Source organism: Salvelinus fontinalis, chromosome 4 (assembly GCF_029448725.1).
Source record: "Salvelinus fontinalis isolate EN_2023a chromosome 4, ASM2944872v1, whole genome shotgun sequence".
NCBI classification, from domain to species: domain Eukaryota; kingdom Metazoa; phylum Chordata; class Actinopteri; order Salmoniformes; family Salmonidae; genus Salvelinus; species Salvelinus fontinalis.
In genome coordinates this window covers 2803172-2816188 of record NC_074668.1, presented here as the reverse complement: position 1 = coordinate 2816188, position 13017 = coordinate 2803172, and the positions used below count along the sequence as shown (strand labels likewise).

The following is a 13017-nucleotide window of genomic DNA, read 5'->3' as shown; positions in this document are numbered from 1 at the left end:
CTCTCTCTCTCTCTCTCTCTCTCTCCTCTCTCTCTCTCTCTCTCACTCTCTCTCTCTCCCGCTCTCTCTCCCCTCTCTCTCTCGCTCTCTCTCCTCTCTCTCTCTCTCTCTCTCTCTCTCTCTCTCTCTCTCTCTCTCTCTCTCTCTCTCTCTCTCTCTCTCTCTCTCTCTCTCTCTCTCTTCTCTCTCTCTCTCTCTCTCTCTCTCTCTCTCTCTCTCTCTCTCTCTCTCTCTCTCTCTCTCTCTCTCTCTCTCTCTCTGCAGCGAAGGGCTATATCTGCGGCACCACTGTCACTTTCACGACCACACAGGGACATGTACTGACGCCGAGGGGAGGACTGATCGTAACCTGCTCTCGAAGGCGGCAAATTGATTCCAGCATCATTTTTATGTGTGGATTATTATTTATTTTCAACAACAACAAAAAAGGTACGTAGTTTACAGCCTACATTTGGTATGCGCTACAAATGGGTGGTTTGTTTGGAATCGAGAGAAAGACAGACAGGCAGACAACACCACAAAGCAGTAGCCTAGGCAGCATCCTGTCTGCGGTCTATGAATGGACCATCGTGTAAAGCTGGATACAGCGCTCGGCAGATGTAAGGGGTGAGGAGACAAACGGCAAATTCAGTACTTGCATTGATTTAGGACAGTTTTTTTTTAGACTAGGCACGCAGATTTAAGAGTAAAACACGCTCTGAAATAGAGGGCAGGAGGTTGAATGGGTTGGCCTCATCCGTTTTCTGGATGCGCATACATTCCGGGTACTATTCTCTCTCATTTAGCTCAGATGCATATTCATTGGACCTTTTGTATGGTTTTTCCCTTGTGAGAGAGCGACCTTTTAAGTCACAAAAGAACCGGCTATATAGCGGATGGAGCGAAAAATTGCTTTTTCTGAAAGCGTTGGTCTCTAGTTGAAAGGGTTTGCATTTTGGTGGATAAAATATAATTGCCTAAATAAGAGGAGATTGTAGCGCTCCAAACTATTTTTTCTCTCCACCAATCCAGCTGAAGAGAAAAGTTAGGGCCAGAACGTTTTTTGAATGATGAGATTTGACTGAAGCGCGTCTGAAAGGGGGACGTTTGGTTTGATCTCTGCATGCAGACTCCAGTTGGTTTTGCTTTTTAGTCTGAGACACAAAAAGCTAAATGACTGGAAAACAAATGATGACCCATTATCAGACAGCAGAAAGGGGAGCAACATCTCATGGTGCGGTGACATGTAGGCCTGTCCAATATTATATTCGACTTGTCAGTGTTTTAAAACCTTTGTTATTACATGTGTACCATGCATTACATATTATCTTTACGTGGCAAATATGATTAAGTATCAATTCATAATCTCTTGAGATCTAAACGCATGTTTTGTATGACTAAAAAAACAATAAAAAATAAAATATACATGATCTGTTGAATAGCATACGTGCATAACATTTATATAGGCATAGTCTATAACATGACACAAAAATAACATGTCAAAAATAACACATGGAATTAGATAATACGACGTGCAATCAGTATCGTTGTAACATTATAATATTTTGTCCGATATTCCTCTAGACGCGGCTGTTTTAGCCAATACACGCCGTGGCCGCGGTTGTGTTCTTCGGGCCTACGCGTAATTGAAATGAACAAGTGGCAAAGCAAAGGCATATAGATCACGGCTGCATAACGCGTTGCAGGCCACAGGAACTGGTCTCCACGTCACCCGTAAAATACACCAATTCAGAAAGTAAATTAGAAGGGGGAAAAAAAATAATTAACTCCGCGTGCAGCCTTAATTACTGTCTCGAGAGGGAAAAGTGGTGGATTATGGTAATGAGGTGGACATACGTTCAGAGCGCGTGTAGAAACGGAGAGAGAGAGAGAGGGTAGATGACGTGAAATCGGTGACTTTTGACAGTCCACTCCAAATCCATTCGATATGCTGTCATACAGACCAGATCATTTCTTACTGCTATTTGTCTTCTTCCACAGGCTACAATTAGTTTACACACTTTTAATCAATTATGGTTTGAGGTGGATGTGGCTGCAGTTTGAATTTACAATAGCCTAGAATAAAGCATATGTGATATTAATTCAGTTGCTTGACGTAATTAATATTATAATTATCAACAATAATATTGGGATCATGGGATAATATATCATTGTCATTATTATCATATACTTTTTGTCGTATTATTATTGTTTTTTTTGTTGATGTTTATTTTTATTAGGCTATATTAACATAATCATTAATACCATTGCTATTATTCTGTTTAGGCCCATGCAATTATTTTTTTCCACATTTAACAGCTATTCCAACAGCACATGGGAATATCACGGAAAATAGGCAAGCAACCATACTCTTTGAAATTGATAGGCCACTCTCATCGTACAATGGACTTCAATTAATTAAAACGCCCAGCCCCCCAAAAAGGCACTTTCCCAGTCCAGCATGTCCTTGACAGCTGGCTCCTATGTATTTAGCCAACCTTCTCACGGAGTGCCAATTTAGTTAACTCCTCATCATCGAGAACATTTATATATTGTATTTTTTATTCATTCTCTCTCTCTATTTCTCTTTTGTCTGTCCGCAAACAACAGCCAACGATGGAGGAATCCAGCTCACATAAGTTGGTTTGGGACGGCGACGCCAAAGCAGTGCAGCAGTGTCTAACGGATATATTCACCAGTGTATACACCACATGTGACATTCCGGAAAATGCCATTTTCGGCCCTTGTGTTTTGAGCCACACGTCGTTGTATGACAGCATAGCCTTCGTAGCGCTCAAATCAACGGATAAACGAACTGCGCCTTACATATTCCGGGTAAGGAAATAATACAATTGTGATTTTTATTTCGAGAATGATAATAGTCATAATATTCTTTATTTACGATTTCATTACATCTCCTTATTCCGAATGAATTAAATTGTCTGCCATTTGGTTGATTTATATTTAGGCCTATAGCAACCAGAGTAGGCGCCATAGACGATTAAAAAAAATACGTTTTTCATTTCTATTTCTCATGACATTGGTGTGAAACATATATTATTTATATTAGACCAAATTGGACGTGTTATCTTACAAGATAGCGTGCAGGTTATAATGTATATTAATAGTTGCACAGCCAAAACACATTCAAAATAGTCTATTTTTATTTTTTGGACAGCCTATGAATGCTGCCGCACGGACTTCTCGTTTGGGTCCAACTAACGAATTTGCCTCGCTTTCTGTCACCGTTCAACGCGCAGGTGGACACATCCGCAGCCAACAGCACGTCGGAGGGTTTGATGTGGCTGCGTCTCGTGCAGTCGGCGAGGGACCGAGACGAGCAGAACCTCGAGGCCTATGTGAAGAACGGACAGCTGTTCTACCGGTCTCTCCGGAGGATCGAGAAGGACGAAGAGCTGTTGGTCTGGTACGGGAAAGACCTGATTGAGCTGCTGCTGCTCAGTGCCAGTAAAGCGCCGGTCAAGGCCAAGGGTGAGTTAGTAGCCTACTAGCATGGCGGAATAGTGTACCAGGTCCAGACGGTTCGCATTGAAGCATTCCATTTCAGGTGGCTGTTTTGTAGTTTCTGTCTTGATAATTATCCATCAAAATAATTCCAATAGCTCATATTCAGTTTCAATTCACAGTGATATAAGAGTATATATAACAGCTGTTGTCAAATACTTTCGTGTTTTTTTTTAATCGTAATATATAACTGTTGTATTGTATGTGTGTTTATAGTTGTGTTTAATGTTGTGTTAGTGTATGTACGTTGTTTTGTCTGAAACGTTGTTCCCCCTGCTGCTGTTGGACCAGGTCTCTCTTGGATAAGAGATGTTATCTCAATGACAAAAAAAAACTGTAAAAAATAAAGGTTAAATAAAAGTAAACAAAATAGAAAAAATGAAGACCATGTTGTACATTTACAATCATTTACACCAACAGTTGAGGGTAAATAAATTGTGAAAATTAGGTGTCCAAAAAATGAATGCGATATGCCTATTCTGTATTTATAATTTATAGTTTATATTAATCAGAAGATGAGAGTTCAATTTCAGCTTTACTTTGACCCTTTTAGGAAGATATTGAATATTACCAAGATTGTTGTTTCTTTCTGAATGACTGACATTATTTTCCTTCTGTCCATTTCCAGGGTCCACTCCTTACTCCTGTCCTGACTGCAACCAGCGCTTCCAGTTTGAGTTCCCCTTCCTGGCCCATCTGAGGTTCCGCTGCACCAAGAGACTACAGAGCATGGCAGCAGGCAGTGTGGACGAGGAGGTCCCCAGTAAGGAGCCAAGCACTGAGCGCCCTAACCCCAACCCTACCACCACCGCACCCACCAGAGCTAGCCCTAAACTGGGCCGCTCGGATGGGGACAGCGCCAAACCCTCCACAGACTTCCATAACCTGGCCAGAGACCTCGAGAACAGTCGAACCAGTCCGCCGAGCGACCGTGAGGCTGAGATCCGCAGCGAGAGCTCTGGGAAAAGGAAATTCTCCGATGTGGAGGACAGAGAGAGGGATGGGAGCAGGGCCTCTCTGAGTCTGTCCCAGTCCCACAAGTCTAAGGAGGAGCTGGCTAGCTCGGCACAGAACTATCGGGGAGCGTACGGTCTGGAGGAGAACCGACGAGGGCCGACGTTCTCCCCTCCAGGGTCGGGGTCCACCGAGTCGGGTGGTGAGGGGAAACGCAGCGCCTTCACCGAGGTCAAGAAGTCTCCACAGAGCCTAAAGACGCACGGTAACAGCGGCAGCACCAAAAACGTCCAGAGCTCCAACGTCGAGAACAAGGACGGAGGTCGTCCCAGCCAAGGCAGCAACCCTACCCAGGAGAAGCATCTCAACATCAGGCAGGTTCTGTCGGAGACTCAGCCTGTCCAGTCACAGACCCGCATGGAGGCCTCTCCGCTAGGGAGCGCCTTCACCTCCGTGGTCCAGCAGGGTGGGGGGAACAGCAGGGATAGGAAGAGCGCCTTCAGCCAACCTTCCCGCCACGCTACCTCCTCCTTCTCCCAGATCTCACCTCTGGTCATGACCACACCCAAACTCCTGGACTGTCACCCGACGGTTGGAGACACCATCTCCTCCTCTAGACTCTACCAGGCAGACCACCTAGCCGCCAAACTCCACGGCGCCGAGCTGGGCGCCAACTGCCCAGTGCCGGGCGCCATGTCCAAGCAGAGCCCGTTCCTCTACGCAGCGGCTGCTGCCACAGCCTTCTGGCCTAAGAGCCAGGGCCCCATCCAGCTGCAGATGCCCTCAGCGTTAACCTTACTCCCCCCCTCCTTCACCTCTCTGTGTCTGCCCGCCCAGAACTGGTGCGCCAAGTGCAACGCCTCCTTCCGGATGACCTCTGACCTGGTGTACCACATGAGGTCGCACCACAAGAAGGAGTTCGCCATGGAGCCGATGGTGAAAAGGAGGCGTGAGGAGAAACTCAAGTGTCCGATCTGTAACGAGTCGTTCAGGGAGAGGCACCACCTCTCGCGTCACATGACCTCCCACAATTGACTTTCAGATCAATAACAGACCGTTTTCACACTGCGAGTGGCCGAGCCGAGCTGTACTGTGCTGCGCTGGCCTGGTTACGGAAGCTTTGCTTAAAGCCTTGCTTGAAAGGACAGTGTGTAAAGAATATACTGTAGACGAACCAGAACAGTAAGGTTTGGCCACTGAAGTTGCTGGGATGGACCATAAAGGACAATGGGGAAATAGTATACCCAGGCCAGCACAGCACGGTTTGGGTCGGCACCATAGTGGGAAAAGGGTATCACATCACAGACCATGGGGAGGAACTTTTTTTGCTGACTGACTGACTGACTGACTGGCTGGCTGACTGGCTGGCTGGCTGACTGGCTATATGACTGGCTGGCTGGCACTGGCTGGCTGACTGGTTATATGACTGGCTGGCTGGCTGGCTGACTGGCACTGGCTGGCTGACTGGCTGGCTGACTGACACTGACTGGCTGGCTGGCTGACTGACTGACACTGGCTGGCTGGCTGGCTGACTGACACTGACTGGCTATATGACTGGCTGGCTGGCTGACACTGGCTGGCTGGCTGACTGACATTGACTGGCTATATGACTGGCTGGCTGACACTGGCTGGCTGGCTGGCTGACTGACACTGACTGGCTGGCTGACTGACTGGCTGGCTGACTGACACTGACTGGCTGGCTGGCTGACTGACTGACACTGGCTGGCTGGCTGGCTGACTGACACTGACTGGCTGGCTGGCTGACACTGGCTGGCTGGCTGACTGACTGACTGACCATACACCACTTAAAGGAGCACTTGTTTTCAACACAGACAATTATTATTGTTCCTTGAGTCTGTTTTTGGTTTCTTCTTCAAATGTCATGTTTCTTTATGCTAATGCATTTTGACTTCAGAAATGAATTTATTTATCTTATGAAGCACTTACAATTTGGTAAATAAGGTAAAATAAGAATATGTGTATTTAAATGTACAGTAAGTTTGGATTTTATATTATATAAAGACATATATAGAAAATGATAAATAAAAAAGAGTTACACTACATGGTTTACTATTCAATACGTTTTTTTTTTTCATGCTCACTTTAAAGGTTGAATGCTATTGACACGAATGAGGATATGACGTCAGACAGACTGACTATATTTCAGAGGGCACCGTACGAAAACGGGAATTGATGCAGTCTATACAGTGACGATGTACATACCTGGTGTGTTTGAAATATAAAGTGTGAATTTTTGTGTCAGTGAGGAATACAGTAGTTTCAGAGTTTCTTCCTTCATGCTGAAATTGACTACTTGATAGTTTACCTGATCATGTTGAATGATTTGACAATAAAATAGCTTTATTTTCATCTCTATGTGTGGAACCTGTGTTTATACAAACAAAAAACAAGGTAAAGAAATGACATTTACCAAGGTTGTAGATAGGAATATAGACAATCCAATATGAATCCACATGACTACACGACGCGTTTAAGGTGGCACATGCCGAACTAAATCACAGACCTACTTGGAGATCGTCGAATAACGCAACGACGGGTCGAAAGATGGGCCAATTGTTTTTAAAACAAGTAAATGTTTTAACTTGACAAAAATGCTCATAAATCCATCTCAAAGATATGACGGTCATTGACCGTAATTATGGTTACCGCGTTTATTTCAGCCTTTGTACAAATAAAGAGTAGGCTTGTTTGTTTCGCCCATTCTTCACACGCTGTGTTGGCTAATAAAACAAATATGATATTGTGGCCCAGGATGTATGAAAAGAAGATCGGGCTTCTGACAATGAAACCATATTTTCTGCAGTCCTATTCTGTAATCACATGAGAGGTGTACATTTAGTTTAGTCCATGTCTGCATTGTCGGATTTTCTTGATCCTGAGAGATCTGGGCCTCGTTTCCCAGAGCATTTGAAGCGTTACGATCATAGTTAGAACCATTTACAAATATAACATTAAGTAGCCGAGCTGTTTCCCCGCGTCTTCGTTAGTATCATGCTTCGTTAATAACGTGGCACTTAAACATCTTCACACATCTATGAGTGATCCAGTCCAGGGTTTCCCCAAACACGGTCCTGCACCCTAATCGAGACCGATCATAGAGCCGCCAAACTGCAACATTAGAGGATATTTTGTTGCTGTTGCCCTTCCGCGTCACGTCATTAACAGAAGATGTCCGATGAACAGAGATTCAAGAGGCCGGTCTGTCTGACTGTGACCGCGGATAACTTCAGTACGAATTTGACTACAAATTTAAAATTCCCAAAGTTTTTTGCACTTGTTACAAACAAGGGAAGGATTAAAAACCGAGATGACTGCATTATACAATAGATACAGGATACATGAGCCTATATAGGCTATTTAAATCATATTTAAATCTATTTCACGTTCGATCAATTGAGCTCTATTTTGCGACAAGGCTACTGTCTGTAATTTGTGCCTCACTATATTTCATGGTGTGTGACAACATGAGCGCAGCGATGTGGCCAATCTGGGATTTAGCCTCGTGTATTAGTATTGGGTGAGCGTTATAAACCGCCTCAGTAGCCTATTTGCAGCCATAGGTGGTTAATATCTCTCTATATGAGCTGATCCGTCTTCAGTATTGTGGAATAATTATATTGTTAAATGAAGATTTTAACAGAGGAAGCAGATCAGCTTTTGCTTCCGTGTAATCAGTAATCGACAAGCGGCCTAATGACGCACTGCGAACGTTTTCTCTCTACATGCTTGTCTGGGAAACGCTTCAAAAGTTGGCTCATAAATAACGTTGCATCTGGTATGATCATCGTCGTGCAAACTGGGAAACGAGACCCTGTATAATAATAAACATAACCATTATAATAATAATTTCACCAGAAATATTATATTTGAACTGTTCATTTTAATTTCCTGGTATATTATGATTTAATAACAAAAAAAAAAATGATTTAGTCAACTGAAAATCATCATTGAATGATTTGCGTTGCACAGTTCAACACGGAATTGGGCCTATTGTGACGAGATAAAGTAGAATAAAACAGATATTAGCTGATACACAGCAAGAAAAGCTTTTTCCAAGAAAGGTGCTATAACAGATCTCCATGGCTACTTCATGGGCGCAAACCGCGCAAGTTGCATAAAAAAAGGCACGTTTCCTCCCTAAACTCTTTCCCACAAGAAGCAATGCAGAACCTGTAACAGCACAGTGTTTATTAGCCCGAAATCTGAACTTTTATTTACTTCTAACGATAAAAAAATGTAATTCCTATGAACAGTATCGATGCATTCACCCTATTGGGCATCTTGTCCACAGAATATTAGATATATTATTAATATTAATCCACAGAATATCAGCAACAACACCTGCAAATGTTTTTGATTTATTAAATAATAAAAAATGTGATAAAACAGAAGAATAAAAAAATAAACCACTACATGCTTGATGAGTTGTAAATGATCATACTTTCCCTTTACCATAAGCCAATAATAGGCCTACTGACTACATCTAATTATGTAGATATAAGAAATCCAATTGAATTAAATTAGAATATATTATTCCATGTTAAGTCACAAGTTCTGTCTTTTATACAGCGACATTAAGTTTCCTTTTCAGCAAGTCCAGTTTGAACACATGTCCGCTATTCACACTTTACGATCATGAACAAATGCAGAACATCGGCCATAAAGGCTAATAAAACATGGCCTAGCCTTTATTGAAATCTACAAAAGCCTAGGGTGATGTTTAAAAATATAGATATTAATTGTAAAACGATACAATCATTATTATTGTGCGGTAGTGTAGTCTAGCTATCAATTACATTTGATTAATAAGGGGACAAAGACGCAACGTTTGGAACCTTGAAGGAAGACGCTGAAACGTAGAAACATAGCTCAACAGTGACACTGAGCGGAAATAATGTGAATTACAGCTCATTTCTACGGCAGCAAATGTCATTGTCCTCAGAGCCAGCACTCAAACGGCCACAGATGAATTCACACCTTTATCACAGAGCCAGGTGGACATAGCACAGTCCTCAACACATATCAACAATTCACCCTGGAGGTGAATATATACAAAAATAATGGAGAACTATAAAGCAACTGTGATTCTGGTAGACCTAGGCTACAGCATCTCCATGGACTCCACTGTAAGGTCACTTTATACCACCAGTCAGTCACAAAAGCAGTATGGATATAAACCTATGTGTTGTGGTAGTTGTATTGTTTACACTAGAACCTGTTAGTTCATATGCCTTGACACCATGATATATATATGTCTGGTTTAGTCCACAAAGCATATTGTCGTCCCCCCCCCCCCCCCCCCCCCCCACCTGCCTGTGATATTTAATGTCTGTTGGAGTCATACCCATCTACCTGTGATATTTAATGTCTGCTGGTGTCATACCCACCTACCTGTGATATTTAATGTCTGTTGGAGTCATACCCACCTACCTGTGATATTTAATGTCTGCTGGTGTCATACCCACCTGCCTGTGATATTTAATGTCTGTTGGAGTCATACCCACCTGCCTGTGATATTTAATGTCTGCTGGTGTCATACCCACCTGCCTGTGATATTTAATGTCTGTTGGAGTCATACCCACCTACCTGTGATATTTAATGTCTGCTGGTGTCATACCCACCTGCCTGTGATATTTAATGTCTGCTGGTGTCATACCCACCTACCTGTGATATTTAATGTCTGTTGGAGTCCTACCCACCTACCTGTGATATTTAATGTCTGCTGGTGTCATACCCACCTACCTGTGATATTTAATGTCTGCTGGTGTCATACCCACCTGCCTGTGATATTTAATGTCTGCTGGTGTCATACCCACCTGCCTGTGATATTTAATGTCTGCTGGTGTCATACCCACCTACCTGTGATATTTAATGTCTGTTGGAGTCCTACCCACCTACCTGTGATATTTAATGTCTGCTGGTGTCATACCCACCTACCTGTGATATTTAATGTCTGCTGGTGTCATACCCACCTGCCTGTGATATTTAATGGCTGCTGGTGTCATACCCACCTGCCTGTGATATTTAATGTCTGCTGGTGTCATACCCACCTGCCTGTGATATTTAATGTCTGCTGGTGTCATACCCACCTGCCTGTGATATTTAATGTCTGCTGGAGTCATACCCACCTGCCTGTGATATTTAATGTCTGCTGGTGTCATACCCACCTGCCTGTGATATTTAATGTCTGTTGGAGTCATACCCACCTGCCTGTGATATTTAATGTCTGCTGGTGTCATACCCACCTACCTGTGATATTTAATGTCTGCTGGTGTCATACCCACCTACCTGTGATATTTAATGTCTGCTGGTGTCATACCCACCTACCTGTGATATTTAATGTCTGCTGGTGTCATACCCACCTGCCTGTGATATTTAATGTCTGCTGGTGTCATACCCACCTGCCTGTGATATTTAATGTCTGTTGGAGTCATACCCACCTGCCTGTGATATTTAATGTCTGCTGGAGTCATACCCACCTGCCTGTGATATTTAATGTCTGCTGGAGTCATACCCACCTACCTGTGATATTTAATGTCTGTTGGAGTCATACTCACCTGCCTGTGATATTTAATGGCCCATGCTTGGCTGCTGGTGTCATTGTTCCTTTTCCTGAGCCTCTCCTGTTACGTATGACCCTACATAACTCAGCGCTGTGGAGCTCTCTCTCTCTCTCTCTCTCTCTCTCTCTCTCTCTCTCTCTCTCTCTCTCTCTCTCTCTCTCTCTCTCTCTCTCTCTCTCTCTCTCTCTCTCTCTCTCTATATATATATATATATATATATATATATATATATATATATATATATATATATATTTACTCTGCAACGTAACCAAAACATCTGACTGGTCTGACATGGCTACTGTGTCCTATGGTGAACTAGGACGGGCTCTTCCTCCTTTCAAGTGTTTTTTAGGGAATGACCTACTATCTCTCTCTCTCTCTACACACACACACACACACACACACACACACACACACACACACACACACACACACACACACACACACACACACACACACACACACACACACACACACACACACACACACACACCTCCCCGTAGCCTCCTACAGCTGGCGCAATGCTTCACACCACAAATCCAATCTATTTTATACTGTCATTAAACCTTGACACGTAACTGTCAGCCAACTCTAATGTTACCTTCCGGTGATTAGGGTATCTGTGACACTGTTAAGCGACTGAAAAAGCAGAGACAGTACAACTGTACTATTCTGATGCACTAAACGCTCCATCTTCTCTCTCGCTGACAGGGACACATTTACACCTGGTGGATTCTTTAAAGACTATCTCTTTGTATTTACATACCTGGCAAACCACCACCACCTCTCTCTCTAACCTTCATTCCTCTCTCCCCCATCTCTCTCTTTCTCTCTCCCTCACCTTCCTCTCACTCCCCCATCTCTCTCTTTCTCTCTCCCTCCCCTTCCTCTCTCCCCCATCTCTCTTTCTCTCTCCCTCCCCTTCCTCTCACTCCCCCATCTCTCTCTTTCTCTCTCCCTCCCCTTCCTCTCACTCCCCCATCTCTCTCTTTCTCTCTCCCTCCCCTTCCTCTCACTCCCCCATCTCTCTCTTTCTCTCTCCCTCCCCTTCCTCTCACTCCCCCATCTCTCTCTTTCTCTCTCCCTCCCCTTCCTCTCACTCCCCCATCTCTCTTTCTCTCTCCCTCCCCTTCCTCTCACTCCCCCATCTCTCTTTCTCTCTCCCTCCCCTTCCTCTCTCCCCCATCTCTCTCTTTCTCTCTCCCTCCCCTTCCTCTCACTCCCCCATCTCTCTCTTTCTCTCTCCCTCCCCTTCCTCTCACTCCCCCATCTCTCTCTTTCTCTCTCCCTCCCCTTCCTCTCACTCCCCCATCTCTCTTTCTCTCTCCCTCCCCTTCCTCTCACTCCCCCATCTCTCTTTCTCTCTCCATCCCCTTCCTCTCACTCCCCCATCTCTCTCTTTCTCTCTCCCTCCCCTTCCTCTCACTCCCCCATCTCTCTCTTTCTCTCTCCCTCCCCTTCCTCTCACTCCCCCATCTCTCTCTTTCTCTCTCCCTCCCCTTCCTCTCACTCCCCCATCTCTCTTTCTCTCTCCCTCCCCTTCCTCTCACTCCCCCATCTCTCTTTCTCTCTCCCTCCCCTTCCTCTCTCCCCCATCTCTCTCTTTCTCTCTCCCTCCCCTTCCTCTCACTCCCCCATCTCTCTCTTTCTCTCTCCCTCCCCTTCCTCTCACTCCCCCATCTCTCTCTTTCTCTCTCCCTCCCCTTCCTCTCACTCCCCCATCTCTCTTTCTCTCTCCCTCCCCTTCCTCTCACTCCCCCATCTCTCTTTCTCTCCCCCTCCCCTTCCTTCCTCCCCCATCTCTCTCTTTCTCTCTCCCTCCCCTTCCTCTCTCCCCCATCTCTCTCTTTCTCTCTCCCTCCCTTCCTCTCACTCCCCCATCTCTCTCTTTCTCTCCCCCTCCCCTTCCTTCCTCCCCCATCTCTCTCTTTCTCTCTCCCTCCCCTTCCTCTCTCCCCCATCTCTCTCTTTCTCT

At 44.5% G+C, this 13017-nt stretch overlaps 1 protein-coding gene across 1 annotated transcript; it reads left to right on the top strand.

Annotated features, from left to right (window-relative positions):
- The first annotated feature begins 242 nt into the window (after positions 1-242).
- prdm8b (PR domain containing 8b) lies at positions 243-6828 on the top strand. Its single transcript, XM_055918608.1, has 4 exons — positions 243-429; positions 2590-2814; positions 3240-3471; positions 4133-6828. Exons 2-4 carry the CDS (start codon positions 2596-2598, stop codon positions 5491-5493), a joined length of 1812 nt encoding a protein of 603 aa, XP_055774583.1. The 5' UTR covers positions 243-429; positions 2590-2595; the 3' UTR covers positions 5494-6828.
- Positions 6829-13017: the final 6189 nt, after the last annotated feature.

Bases quoted from the DNA above. Each gene is read 5' to 3' on its own strand.
- prdm8b (XM_055918608.1), top strand. From the start codon at position 2,596: ATGGAGGAATCCAGCTCACATAAGTTGGTTTGGGACGGCGACGCCAAA. The intron at 2,815-3,239 runs GTAAGGAAATAA...TTCAACGCGCAG, and splicing joins CTGCGCCTTACATATTCCGG to GTGGACACATCCGCAGCCAA. The intron at 3,472-4,132 runs GTGAGTTAGTAG...GTCCATTTCCAG, and splicing joins AGCGCCGGTCAAGGCCAAGG to GGTCCACTCCTTACTCCTGT.